Source organism: Ranitomeya imitator, chromosome 7, assembly GCF_032444005.1.
Source record: "Ranitomeya imitator isolate aRanImi1 chromosome 7, aRanImi1.pri, whole genome shotgun sequence".
NCBI classification, from domain to species: domain Eukaryota; kingdom Metazoa; phylum Chordata; class Amphibia; order Anura; family Dendrobatidae; genus Ranitomeya; species Ranitomeya imitator.
Window position 1 is genome coordinate 50,559,127 of NC_091288.1, and position 15,562 is coordinate 50,574,688.

General features: G+C 38.3%; 1 protein-coding gene across 1 annotated transcript in view; it reads right to left on the reverse strand.

The window, feature by feature from the left end:
* The window catches only part of TTN (titin), a 281,101-nt gene that overhangs the window by 240,652 nt on the left and 24,887 nt on the right, over window positions 1–15,562 (reverse strand). The window contains exons 11-19 of the mRNA XM_069735553.1: window positions 12,444–12,710; window positions 12,228–12,353; window positions 9,922–10,188; window positions 9,603–9,668; window positions 8,934–9,192; window positions 2,972–3,026; window positions 937–1,137; window positions 366–508; window positions 60–244 (exon numbers count right to left, since the gene is read on the reverse strand). Of these exons, the coding sequence (XP_069591654.1) occupies window positions 60–244; window positions 366–508; window positions 937–1,137; window positions 2,972–3,026; window positions 8,934–9,192; window positions 9,603–9,668; window positions 9,922–10,188; window positions 12,228–12,353; window positions 12,444–12,710 (1,569 nt within the window). The remainder of the gene's footprint in view (window positions 1–59; window positions 245–365; window positions 509–936; window positions 1,138–2,971; window positions 3,027–8,933; window positions 9,193–9,602; window positions 9,669–9,921; window positions 10,189–12,227; window positions 12,354–12,443; window positions 12,711–15,562) is intronic.

Below are 15,562 nucleotides of genomic sequence, written 5' to 3' on the forward strand. Positions count from 1 at the left end.
TGGTTCTTTCATGAATTCAAAGCCCTTCATCATTCTTATTTTATTTAATAAGCATTTACCTCATGAACTGTAGTTTTCACTAATGTAGTATCTTTGGCCATCTTCTTTCTGATAAGGGCTTGTTCTCTTTCATACTCCTTATCATAGTCGGTAGGAGGTGCCACGGGTGCGACTTCGGCTATCTGTGGGTGAGGTATGTATGGAGTTGGCTCTTCATGCATTCTCACTTGTGAGTCGTATTCAGCTGTTAACAGACAAATAAAAGTGAAGAAGTGTAATAAATTAAGATACTGATATAAATATGTAAGATATAAATATATATGTCAAAATATTGAAAATGTGCTTTTATGTCAATCCTCCATTACCTTCCTCTATTAGATTGGTAGTTTCAGTAGCTTCTCCATGTTTGTTACGAATAACAACGCTGTATTCTCCAGCATCATCAGCAAAAGTCATAGAAATCTCAAGCTTGCATTCTCCAGTTTCCTTGTTATATGATACTTTATATCTGTAAGGACGTATATAAATGTTACATACTTAGGGATCCACCTGTTCTTAAGGGGTTAAGTGAGATACCCTTATGCGTGCAAATTAATAAGTATGCTGTGAAACAAGATAACCTTTGCTATGTGTGTACTAATGCTCGCTGTGAGCAAGGTAGAATATTTGATAGGGAAAAGGGATAAATTGCTGTAAGGTCTCCATCAACTAGTTTATATACATGAATGTGTATATATGAATTATTATTATTATATATGATATATGATTATATATAATATATTATTATTATTATATATGAATATTTTTCTTAATCAAATACATTTTCTAATATACTTTTAAGCATATTAAGAAAATAAATGACAATTAAGAATATTAAAAATAATATTTATATAAATAAATAAAAAAATCAGTCCTCAGATTGTTTTTATGGATTACCTGTATCCGGTACTGAGGGGAACGCCAGCCTTTTTCCAGTAGATATGTGGCTTGGGGTTTCCTCCAATCTGACATTCAAATATGACCCGTCCTCCCTCAACTAACTTCTGGATCGTTGGTTTTCTGATGAAGTAGGGAGCTACTCCTTCTCCAGTTTCAGGAGCAGTCAGCTCTACTTCCATCTTTTGCTCCTCTGTTAATCTGTAAAGAGACATCCATAGTATTATTAACATTATTGTTAGTTTCAGATGTATAATGAACTATACTTTATATATGAAAAGCCCTCCACCTACATCTGTGTACCAGACACAGTGTACCTCCTGTATATGTGGCAATGAAAAGAAGGAGCTGTGGTATCAAACACAGACAAAGTTTCTGGATCTACAGTCTGGATCCAAGGGATAACGTTTTTCCTTGCGGAGAGAGACATGTTAAGCATGCCGAGAGGAGAAAACTTTTAAGTTGCAATGGTCTGCTAGAAAATATGCAAATTGTCTCTTCAGCGTGGAAGAGGAATAGAACTCTAGTGTCGCCTGAAACACAGTGTCTGCAAACTGAGATTCTGGTTTTGGCTTTTATCATAAGTCATGTAATAAGGCTCATGAAAGGGTCAATATTGAGTTTAAGGGTTGCTACTTCCTATAGGTGGCACTAGAATTCTAGTCCTCTAGTCTATGTGACTGCAGACTTCTGAATCCTGTGAACGCAGTGAGGATACACTGGTATTGCCGCTGAGAGAAGGCGGTCACGTGATCATTAGTATGCGATTTACATACATGGGGTTGTTAGGTCTCGAGTTCCCAACGCTGCACAGGGGGAATCTAGAACCACCTCCGCTGCGGTCTCCCATTCTTCTCCAGCTGCAGTGGAGCCTGCTCAGCGGAGACGTCGGTCCCAGCATCTGGCTCAGGCAGATACTGTGTGCTTGGTTACTGCTGCCCTTCCAGTCTCAGCCATTGTAACCAGTACTGGCCAGCGGCGAGCAGACGCTTCTGGGACTAAGTCCTGCTTTTCTCCTTCTGAGCATGCCCAAGGGAAGACCTCTCATTGGATGTCGGGGGTCACATGCTCAAGTCCTGTAGCAGCTCCTATTGGTCCTCTAGGAAGGTCCTGAAGAAGCTACAACTATAAAAGGTTCGCATGGCCGCACGGCCATGCTCTAGTATCAATTGTGTTTGGCTGTTGCTAGTGGATACTCTACCACTCAATCATATGTGGAGAGTCTGTTTAGCTCTGGGGCTGTACACTCAGGTAGGCAGCTAGCGTCAGTGGGGGCAATTAGCCTTGGCTTAGCATCTGGTTCCTTCATGTGTGCGGTTAGCACAGAAGAGTTCCAGAGCAAGCACAACCATAGTTAGGGTAATAGTTTTCTGTGTACAGCGCGACTCTGTGAAGCAACAGAGGTCGCTTACATTTCACACGGGGTGAGGTTAACCCACGTGTGAGCTGAGTGTCCATCTGCCATTACTTAGCAGTGGGTATCTCTGCACGGTGGACTCCAGGCTGCGAATGCACCTCGTATCTATCTCTAATTTCTCGGTATGTTCCGCTAGCCCTAACAGGGGTCACATGCCAACTAGCCTTGCTTGATTTCACTAAATTCACTTCCCTTGACAGAAGTCAAGCATGTCTAGTTAGAATGTGTCTGGAAGTATACAAATTGCATACTTGTGGTCACATGACCATCTGCTCTCTCCGGCAATACTGGTGAATCCTGACAGTATACATACCTCATACTGTCAGGATTCAGAAGTATGCAGTCACATTAGAGTGATTACAGACTTTTATCAGAAAACCAGACATGGCCTTAGTCCTCTTAACTGAGATAAACTCTTGCGACAAATTATCAAGATTGTTCATTGTCAGCCGAGGTAACTAAGTTATATGTGCACTAATTAACACATACTTCCATGAGCAGGATAGAATAATTGGGAGGGGAAAAAATAAACAATTACTCTACGGTCTCCATCAATTGGTTCTTCCTCCACCGAGTTACCTCCATGTAATATATTCTTAAACATTGAAAACAACTTACTTTTCTTCTGTCATTTTTTCAGTAATAGTTTCCCTTGCTTCATATTCTTCAGAAACTAGTGGAAATAAGAAAAAAATGAGGTTGGAAAAAAATCTACAAACTAATTATCAGTTAATTACTTTCCAATTAATTATTATAATTTGATATAAATCTCTAAATACACAATTGAATAACAAGCTCAGCATTGTTAGGCTAAACATGTTGTGGCTGTGGTGCATTTTTATGCCACACGTGCATTGATGCCACATTCTTTTGCTGAGGTTTTCAAAAGTTGAGACAAAAATGATGCGATTTGGCTGAGATTGCAGGAAAAAAACAACAACATGTGGATGCTGCCATGTATGGATATATACTGTATCACAGTAAACATATTTATAGATGCACAAGAATACAGTCCCCTCCATTCTCACTTCACACAAGTCACAATAATCACTCATCAGATGTACAGCCCTCTTTGCCACCTGTCTAGACCCCCTGTTAAGATACCATTAACCATATCAGATAATTAGTACATCATAAGAACAGCTGCAGTTCCCTCCTTCACCAAGGACAATTTTTAGTCCCTAACACTTTGCTCCTATCATATTTCTAGAATTTGCTTAAGGAAAAACAATGCTAATATTATGGAAGTAAATATTAGATTGTTCTTACACTTGAATGGGTTTTCTGATAATTTTTTTCGGGGGGCTATAGGGCTGAGAACTTACCAGTAGGTAGTTGCTAACTACCTGCCTGTTCTTTCCTGCAGTGTTCTGTTCTGGCTAAGGCAGTGATTATCCGACTTCATTTAACCTTACGTCAACAGAGCAGAGCAGTTGTTTCACTTCTGCACTGCTCTGTCGACAGGTCATCATTGTTGACATCATGCTGATTGACAGCTGGTTCCTCACAGTTAGGCAGTGGGGAACTGGCTGTCAATCAGCATGACATTAGCAGTGAGGAACTGGCTGTCAATCAGCATGACATCGGCAGTGATGCCCAATCTTTAGAGCAGAACGGAAGAGAAGAAGCTGCTCTGTTGACATGATGTCACTGAAAGCAGGAGGGGTCTGTGATCAGTCTAAACCTGAACAGATCATCTCTGGGAAAAACATGCAGGTAGTTAGAAACTACCTGCCAGTAAGTGCTTAGCCCCATAGAGAAAGTCCCGGATAACCCCTTTAGGTGCCAATTAAATAAATTTAACCGCTTTAAAAATGTACCATATAATACCAAAAATTCCAAAAAAAACCATAATGTCTTTTGCCTTTTAATGTCCTCTATACCATTTTAACCAACGTATTCTACTGATATATATGGTATTTTGTGACTGTTGGTGCCAAAAGACGCATGTTGGTTCCAAGAGTTGCAAAAAATCAGCTAAGAGTTACAAAAAATACACCTGGGAGAACTGGATGGAGTTTGCCAAGTTATGTGATTTTTTTTAAAAGTTGCGATTGGTGAATCAGGATAAAAAATCTGGAATTGTTAGACTCTGGCATCAAAGCGGCAAACACAAAAAAAGGTGAGTACATATAAAATAGTCTTCAGAAAAGGTACAAATAGAGAACAATAAATTGGGTGCAAATAAAATGAAAGCACAAAGCACACAAATTCAGAGAAAAAACAGGTGCAAAAGCAATGAAGAATGCAGCACTTGGTGTTTAGTATCCAGGCATACTCTCCCATCCAATTATATACAATTATAGATAGAGCTGTCAGGCCACATTCACACGTTCAGTAATTGATGATTTTTTATTACATCAGTATATCTAACCCAAAACCAGGAGTGGGTGAAACATGCAGAAGTGGTGACGTGTTTCTATTATTCATTTCCTCTGATTTTTCCACTCCTGGTTTTGGTTCACAAATGCTAAGGTAAAAAACTTATGAAACATTCAACGTGTGCACGTGGCCCAAGTAGGATATCCTGCATGATACTTGATGGGCATGGAACACTTGCATCAGGAATCTAGCCACCAAGTGTGGAGTTGTGTCTCTCAAGGCCCAACTGCAGGTTCAGTATGCCTGAAGGAACCCTTTAAGGCCACATTCATGTGTTCAGTATTTTACCTCTATAGTTATAAGCCAGAATCAGGTGTGGAACAATCAGAGGAAAAGTGTAATAAAAAAAAGTCACCACTTCTGTATTTTTCACCTGTATTTGTAATTACCAATTGCTTGTTTGTAATTTTTATTTGTATGTAATTATTATATATAATGTATGTAATTTGTATGTAATATGTATGTAATATGTAATATGTAATATGTACATATTACATATGTATGTATGTAATTACTTGTATGTAATTATTATTATTATAATTATTATTTGTAATTACCAACTACAAATTTGTAATTTGTAGTTACCTGTATGTAATTGTAAGCCTGGTTTTGGCTTACAAATACTGATGTAAAATTCTGACCAAATACTGAATGTATGAACATGGCCTCAAGGTAATTTCACCACTTAAATACCGGGGTCACACTTGCGGGTGTGATGCGAGAAGCTCGCGCGAGTCTCTCGCATCAATACCCAGCACTGCCGCCGACACTCAGGACCGGAGTGTGCGGCTGCATGTATTTCCATGCAGCCGCACACTCAGGTGCCGAGTGCCGGCGGCAGTATTGATGTGAGAGAATCACGCGAGTTTCTCGCATCACACTCGCAAGTGTGACACCGGCCTATCTTAAAGGATCTGACAACAAGAAGTTAAGCTGGCCATACACATGAGGTAACTGTGGGGACAAACTCTAGTTAGGCTGACAGTTATCTCTCTCATCTCCCACAGACACATGAAAGCTTGGCTTTGCAGAGTGTTCATGTGTTCTCTATGAGAGTGAATCATCTGGCAACATCGTATCTCCACCACCCCACGCCCCGCAAATATTTGGATCAGGCAATTAATTCCAACAGCCCAATCATACAATCGGAAGACCCTCATACACATTAGGCTACTTTCACACTTGCGTCGTTCAACGCACGTCACAATGCATCATTTTGGAGAAAAAACGCATCCTGCAAAGTTGCCCGCAGGATGCGTTTTTCTCCATAGACTTTCATTAGTGACGTATTGCGACGTATCGCCACATGTTGCATCCATCGTGCGACGGATGCGTAGTGTTTTGGCGCACCGTCGGCACAAAAAACATTACATGTAACTTTTTTTGAGCGTCAAGTCCGCCATTTCTGACCGCGCATGTGCGGCTGGAACTCCGCCCCTCCTTCCCGGACCTTACAATGAGGCAGCGGATGCATTGAAAAACTGCATCTGCTGCCCCCGTTGTGATTTTATTTCACAGTATGCATCGGTACGTCGGCGGGCCCGTACCGACACGAGTGTGAAAGTAGCCTTAGATTGTTGTCCTATGCTGCTGAAATCAAGTGTGACAGTTGTCAGGCTTGAGTTGGGAGAGCCACGGGCCAGTCCATGCGTTGCTTTCCAATCTCGAGCTGATTTATACAGCCATCTGACTGTGAAATGCAAAGTGGGAATCAAATAAGACCAAAAATGGGGAAATTTTGACCTGTTGATAGGTCCTCTTTAAAATGACAGTCTGTTGTCCTACAGGATGTATATCACAAAACTCAAAAAACTTATAATAAATTTGTGGCCAGGAGTGCAATTGTATGCCTCCCCCAGTAACAGTGTCCAAATCTCTGGGACAACTCAGGGAACTCCAAAACACATATAACACAATAGAACGGAGTAATAAAATCCCAAAAATCATGTTCATAAAATAGTATAAATTTTAGGATTCCATAAGTCCTTAATGTGATTGTTGTAATCTTCCGGCTGTACCTGGGATGTAATAGTTTCTGTTCCCTCCTATTCCCCAAGCATACCATAAGTTTCCTCTACACCCCATCTTCTGGCTATGTGCCTGTTTTGTATTATGATATAACTTGTTAGTATTGGTCAAAATAAAATTTATACTATTTTGTGAACATGATTTTTGGGATTTTATTACTCCGTTCTCTTGTGTTATATATAGGATGTATGTTTTAGTAACATGATGAACCAGATCTTGTTGAGATGCTCAATTGGTGCAACCAGTGCTTTGTTTTTCTTTAGTTTTCAGTTAAAGGAGCCTAGGCTTTGATAAATTCCTTTAAAGAGAATATGTCAGCATTATTTCACCTCCCAAACTGTTTATATGTGCATGCAGCTCCTTCAAAGACAAGTCCAGCAATACCTTTATATAGCCAGTCTGTTCCTCCATTAATGAGAAATCAGCATTTAAATTGATATGCAAATGAGGCTTTAGATCTGATGCCTCTGTCACTCCAGCTCTATTCCCCACTTAGCGCTACCGCATCTTGCATGACTGACATCCTCAATACTTTATGACTTCAGGCAATGGAGCCTTAAGTCATGCAGGAGGAGGCAGAGGCACTGGACAGGAAATAGAGCTTTAGTAACACACTTTTTTCTTATCAAATATTGATGTCTCAGTAACGGAAGAAAGGACTTGGCTTTGAAAGACCTACATTCACTTATTAATAGTTTAGGGGGATAAAACTTGCTGACGTATTCCCTTTAATAAATTACTCATAAAACTGCTTTAAAGTTAAAATTCTTATACCAAACATACAATCATCCAGAATGTCTAATAATCCACCACTTGTGGACAAGAAGCAGAAGTCAGATTATTACAGAGAAAAATCATTTTTAAATAATAAAATTCACACTTTTTGTTTCACTGCATTCTGTACAGGGTAAAAACTGTTATGTTAAATGTCAATGGGATTTTTTAAAGGCTATATAAATTTTACATTTGAAAACCGAAAATCGTACCTGTAACGGCAATATTTCATTTTCTACGTAAGGTACAGCAACTACATTTTACATAGAAGCAGTGTTGCAAAAATTTCAAGGAACATAGCTTATTCTTATGGAAATATTTCTTTAATGAAAAGCAATTTATTTCACAGCAAAACCACAACATAAATGAATGTACTCTTTTCCTAAGAGGGTTTTCTGGACTTGAGCTAAATTTCTCCACTCGCTCTATATGACTGCAGATTGTCGAATCCTGACATTGCGTATTGCGCACATTGTCAGGATTCCCTTCAATTGCCTGGGATCTCCACATTGGCGGTCACGTGCCGACTAAATTCTCATCCACTTCTTTTAAACTTAGAGAGAAGTGGATGACAATTTAGAATGAAGCGGATGATAATTTAGTTAGTGCGTGACTATCCGCTTAATCTGCCAAATGAGGGAAGTCATGACAGTGTACATATTGAACACTATCAGGATTTGCCAATCTTGCCTGCAGAAATTTAGCTCAAGCCCAGAAAACCCCTTTAACCATTATACTTAGCAATATCATGATGAAAAGATATAACAAAATGCACAATGCAAACGCAATATAAGTCGATAACTATATTAAGTGCAAAACTGATGCTTGTCCTATCTTATGCAACACCAATTAAATAGTCTCATTCCAAATGTGAAACATTTTAAGGCTCAATATAGCAAACTTTTCTTGACAATTTTTCAAGCTAAAGCCAGGAGAGAGCACTACTGTGAAATACATATAAAAAGTACAGAGAAAAGATTTAGACTTTTCCTCTTTTTTACCCAATTCTAGCGAAAAGAACTTATAAAAAAATGAAAGAAACTGCATTAACTTCCAAAGTTGTAAAATCTAAAAAAAATTACTTTGTTAAAACTACATTCACACACAGACCCACTTTTCCAATGTAATTGGATAATCACAACCTATTTTTTATGTGGTGTATATTAGTTTCCATTAAGCTATAAACGTTTGTCTTACTTTATAAAGATTTCATCCATGCAATTCAACACCCAAAGAAATTCCGTAGAGTTCATTTAAATAGACTCCACATGTCACTTGTCCATTTGTTCACCATAAGTGCATGCAGGTAATAAAATGCAGCTGCTCCTAACATTCACAACCCTTGCTATTCTGAACCACCAACCAAAATAAACTCACACATGTGGTATTGGCTTACCTTGAACGAGGAGGTAGCAAGAAGTGCTGACTGTGCCTGCCTCGTTGGTAGCTGTACAAGTAAATCGGCCACTATCTTCGGCAAACGCCTCGCGAATCACAAGGCGTACAATTTGTTCTTCAAAGGTAATTTGGAAATCAATGGAATTTTCAATTCGGTAATCCTCGCGATACCAAACCACAGTTGGAGAAGGGTACCCCGCAATGGTACACTCCAACGTGACAGACTCGCCTTCAAGGACTGTCACATTTTTCAATCCCTAAGAAACAAGTAAAAGATTGTAGTTTCTTGGATATATCTAGAATCATTTAATAAATTTTAAGACCCTTTTTTTTACGTATATAAATAATAAACTGTTAAATTTTTATATTGTAGCCCATATGTATGCCCATGGGGCAATAGTGGACAATTCTAATCCATACATTTTAGATTGCTTTAAACTGTAAATCTTTGGTTACATAAAATCTTAATGAAACTTACTCTCCCATTACATGGAAGAAATACCACTATTCAATATTGCATAATAAGTTAATGCGAAATAAAGGAAGAGTGGCATGCCCTATATTAATTTACTTTAATTAAAATTGGCCAAGCTTATAAAGACGCTGAAGGTAACGATAGGCTAAGAGTCAATTAAAGATTACTAGATCCTTTTGATGTGTTACTTACAGAAACTAAAGTTGGTGGAGAAACGGGGAATTCTGCTGGTTGAGGCACCCGGGCTGCTTCCTCCGCCTGCAACATATGGAAGAGTGTTAGCTTTTCTATAGGCATGGGTTTAAATATAACTGAACTGGGTGGACTGGTGTATAGGATTTCTCCTGCATATGGTCATGTTAGAAGCACAGTAAAGTACTAATAATACACACACGTTTAGAGAGCAGCAAGTAGTAAGAAGATAGGGCTGTTGAGAAGAAAGACTATTTTTGTTATAACTGAACAGTATGAGAAGAATCAAGGAAGATGAAGAAGTTTTTCGATGACCAACCTCATATTGGTACTGAAATCTATCTTCACGCGCTAAGCCACCTGAAACACTCACGCCTACATCTCTTTTCATTTCAACGTCAAAGCGGGATTTGTAGGCCTCAGTAGTCTCTGTCAAAGAGAAGGGTTGAGAGACGACCTTTTCTGCCGCCTCTCGGGGTTCAGCTGGTTTGAAATGTGGAGCTTTCACAGATTTCGTGATCTTTTGTGAAGCTGCAGTAGTTAATTCTTTCTCCAGAGTCGCTATCGCCGATCCTGCAATTGACACCTGACCCACGCAAAAGGAAATCTGTTATCTTATGATCACGTTACCGTTCATTTTAAAGATGTGCTCTGCTTTTATCCAAGCTTTAATGATTTTACATGCTGCATTGCTTTCATAGCTCAATTTGGCAAAGCTCGCACTGGTTTTTAATTTTCCCAGTTCTTTAGGTTTGTAAATGTTTTAATTAACGTGACGTTTACTCTAATTTTTGTTATCATTTTTTTTTTGCTTATTTCTTCGTGAAGGTTATTAAAATTAATGATTCACCACAAAATGACCTATTATGTAAGTCAGGTATTTGGGTTAAAAAAAATCCAATGATTTTTTTTTCTCAAATAATAATTTGTAATAAAATAAATGGTAATTTTGCAATTTTCACATTGGCTCACTGGGCTACTTTAGATTCATACTTCCTGCTTTTAATAGAAGACTTTTCAGAAGTCTCATTATCATCACAGGCAAGAGATTCTAATGTGAGAAGCAACTCTGATAACACAGGATCCACCAATCACAATAGGTGATGTCACACCTCCTGCTGTTCCCGCTCCCACGACAATGACCTTTGCACTCGCTAAATTGATGCTACAATGCTAAAGATAGAATAACTATGATTATATTACTGCTAATATACATGTGAATTTCTTGAAAGAACAGTAAGTATGACACTGGAATAGCCCCAGTGAAAAGTATGAAAATTGCAAGATTTATATATGTATTTATATATTTTTTTATTTTTATTTTATTTTAATACAGATGACGATATGAAGAAATTTTTTTTTCAAAAATATAAAAAAAAACATAAAAACCTGATTTAAACAGTAGATCAATTTCTGATGCTACATTCTGAAAGTCAGTTTTGATTGTCAACTGCATTGCTTTCTCTAAGGTTTCCAAATGATCAGCTGAGCAACCAGAACCCACTCAAAGGAGTTGTACAATCGAGAATAAACGAGTTCAAACATTAAATTGAGGGTACACCATCTCCTGCAGCCTTGCCATATTGTGATTGATCCATAAGCTGTTGCGTATGAAAAACTCTAGCAAGTCAGCAGAAGTTATTCATATGCAATGCTAGTTTATAGCGCCACGACAAAATGGAAAGACCATTGAAAGACCATGGAAAGACTGCACCATATACAATTTTTTCAGCAATACTGAAAAAAAAAATGTAAAAAAAAATGGATAGAGAAATGTTTCTAAAGGCCGATCATTAAAGTTGGCAGAGGTGAACAACAGAGCATCTTTAAAATCAGAAGAAGAGAAGCAATGAGTAGTTGCTGTCTAATCACAATACACACAAAACACATAGAAACATAAAGACACAACAAATAGACACTTTGCCAAGAAGGTGTTATGTGCAGAAGATGGGAAAACCAAGAGTGAAGAAGCTTTTCTACGTGTTACATATTTATTGCAGCTAAGAAGAACGTGTAGAGGAAATTGCTAATGATGTTAATGATCAGCTTTTAGTACTCAGTTAGGCCACGTTCACACTATCAGCATTTGTTCAGTATTTCACATCAGTATTTGTAAGCCAGAACCAGGAGTGGGTGATAAATACAGAAGTGGTGACGTGTTTCTATTATACTTTTCCTCTGATTGTTCCACTCCTGGTTTTGGCTTAAAAATACTGATGTAAAATACTGACCAAATACTGAACGTGTGAACATGGCCTAATATACTGTAATTGCAAAGTTAAAAACATATAAGTAGGGTTTCCTGTATTATTATTATAAGTAGGGCTTCCTGTATTATTATTAATGGGATATTGAGTGTTTTAATAATTTCAGATAATGTGTATCAGGCAAAACATTACAAATATCCATTTAGGTCCAAAAATATCAATTACATCAATTGAGGCATTGAAATTATATTTTTGGCATTTTTGGTTTGCCTAAAATGAATATTTGTAAGAAAAAGGATGAAGATGATGATGATTATGTTGGTGATTTTAATGATGATGAACTGCCAGTGTAGTTAGACATATTCCTGGCAGTGGTGACAATCCGTATTGCCTGATATACATGTCACTCGTTTCTTACCTCTTGTGTATGTTCGGCTTTGGGAACTGTAACTTTAGTGACGGAAAAGTGAGGAATAGGTGTATGTGAAATAGTTTGATCCACTTGGACCACAGGTACGGTTGGTGGTTCTGGAGTTCTTTTAATCTACGTTAATCAATAAAGGCGTGTTGAGTTTTGTTCCAATTACACGTCAAAAAGAGAAATAATGGCAGAGTAACAAAGTCAGGGCCTAACCTGTGGAACCGGTGATGGCACATGTTCAATTGGGATTATTTTTGGCACATGGACTTCTGGAGCTTTTACAGGGATTTGTTTAGGGACAACTTGGCGCTCAGGTGAGAATTCAACAGTTTTTCTAGCAGAAACATGCTCTTTGTATTCATACTGCAGAGCTGTTTCCTCCTCATAACCTTCTTCCGTATGTCCTGGTTGTCTAACCCGTGCAAGGTCAACTGCAGCAACAACTGTAGCCACAGCTCCCGCTTTTTTCCCAGCTTCCATCTAAAGGCAACATTAATACAGTTCATACAAAACTCCAGAAAGACACGAAGGAAACAAGGTGCAAAACATTTGCAAGAAACATAGACAGAAACATTGATATAAAAGTAGGACGATGCAGCTTGATATTTTCTGGCAACTTTGTGATTTTTCATCCCCTACGGAAGCAACAATTTATTTGTCTTGCCTATGAGAATGTAATTTTATAATACGGCAAGCATTCGTAATCCCTAAGATAAATATTGGATAGGTGGGGCCCGACTCCCGGAACACCTACCAATTAGCTGAGCAAAGAGGTTTTCTTAAGTGTTTACCAGACACAACACTGTACATTTGGTAATGGATTGTAGATAGATTCATGTTGTATCCTAGGCATTGCCAAAAATTTCAAGGACCATCAGGATGAAAGTGTTTATTCATACAACGCATTTTGGAGTTGGCTAAACTCCAAAACGCCTTGTATGAAGAGACCATTTATTCCAGACAGTCCTTGAAGTTATTGGCAGCACCTGAAATACACCGTCCATCTATCTACAATCCACTATCTGTCCTCTATCCAAAGGGTGTGAGTTCGGCAGCCGGAGAAGGAGGCACACATTGATCTCTCTAGCGTGCATTTAAGAATTGTGCCACACACAATTCTGGCCCAAATCTTAGTTGGGTAAGTACACATGCAGCGCCTCTTTCTCCTCTTTTGTAAATTTGTTAGTGGTTCTACCTAGCACTGCAGTTCAGTCTCATTCACTTGACTTGGACTAAACTGCAGCAAAATGCAATATCAAGCAGTCCCACAACAAAAATGCATAGCAGTGTCTGGAAATTACTAAAAGGGATTCCTACATTCAACCATTTGGTAAGAGTGCCAAAAGTCAGACCCCCACCGATCTTACATTAATGACATATTCTAAAGATAGTCCATCAATTATTACAGCTCCGGAAAACCCCTTTAGAGTGGATCAGTCACCAGATAAGTAAACCTATAAACAGGGCACCAGAGGTAAAAAGCTCCGCCATAATAACTAATATAGTAACCCAAGAGAAAAATGGACACAATGAGCTAAAATAACAATTTTATTGAAAGAACCATATATATCAATTTAACAAATGTAGAGAATAAAAACCAAATGACAAGATGCAAAAATGAGATAAAAGAGGCGACACTAGTACCACACACGGCACAAATGATATATAAATAGAGCAAAAAGAATATTATTGCAAACAAATATCTTGATACAAAAACTACCAATACAAAACAGCCCTAAATAAAGACCATATACAATGCAAAATGCAGATAGTGAAGGTCAAGCTGTCAAATTAAGTATGCAAATATATGGCAGGAAAAGTAATCAGTGTATGATATACATGTTCACATAATGAGTACTAATACAGGACGATAAACACTATGAAATGCGGAGAATAAATTAGAATAAAGTGCCTAGTGCAGATATATATATACTGAGAAGTAACCAATACCATCAGTGGAGAGCTCAGTATATATTGAAAGTGGCAAAGTGTACTATATGGCATAAGTAAGCCAAGACCGAAGGTATGGGTAAAGATAGGTCATCTAGGGAGAATCCCATATTATAGAATAGGACCTAAGGTCTGCCACCAGAATATATAAAAAATGAAAATGCATACATAGAGTACCGACCTGTAGCCGTGTGCGGGAGAGGGAGCCCCGACGCGCGTTTCGCATATATTGCTTCCTCGGGGGGCGCTAGTGTAGGAAGAAGTGGAGGTCTCTTTATAGCCCAAGCGGTAATGTCGGCGCGTGTCTCAGCACAGCACTCGCCGGAAGCGGCAGAGTCGGCGTCCAACGTCATGAAACCGCGCCCCGCACTGACGCGTCAGTGGGAGGGGCCGGAGACGTGACGCAAATAGGACGCGTATCCTTAGGTCCTATTCTATTGTATCTATTGTTACTTCTCAGTATATATATATCTGCACTAGGCACTTTATTCTAATTTATTCTCCGCATTTCATAGTGTTTATCGTCCTGTATTAGTACTCATTATGTGAACATGTATATCATACACTGATTACTTTTCCTGCCATATATTTGCATACTTAATTTGACAGCTTGACCTTCACTATCTGCATTTTGCATTGTATATGGTCTTTATTTAGGGCTGTTTTGTATTGGTAGTTTTTGTATCAAGATATTTGCAATAATATTCTTTTTGCTCTATTTATATATCATTTGTGCCGTGTGTGGTACTAGTGTCGCCTCTTTTATCTCATTTTTGCATCTTGTCATTTGGTTTTTATTCTCTACATTTGTTAAATTGATATATATGGTTCTTTCAATAAAATTGTTATATTTTAGCTCATTGTGTCCATTTTTCTCTTGGGTTACTACAGTCACCAGATAACCAACACAAACTCTATAGACTATTAAATAAATGTCTTAGACCTAATGAGACTGGCGGGTTTCTTTGAAAATTCATATTAGAATGGCTGTATAATCCTGATATTAAGAAGAGCTTTTTATGAGTCCAGCTATAGATTAAAATATGTCATGAGTCCAAGTGTATCAAGTCTCCATCCACCTAGCCTGACTGACAGCTTCAACTTGTACTGAGCAGCGTGAGATCTGAGCGAGAGCAAGAGCGAAACTGAGATGCTTTCAACTAGCCTAACTGAGTGTAAATTGAGGAAAACTTTCACAAAGAATTACACAGCTAAGCTATGCAATTCCAAATTAAATGAGCACCCGGATCAGGTCTAAAAGATCTAATTAGTGATGTACACCATTTGTATCACTGGTAACAGATCCGCTTTAAAGGCTCTTAATCGTGTTAATTTAGTCTCAATTATGTCATTAACCGCAAAGAATGACAAACAGCCAAAAG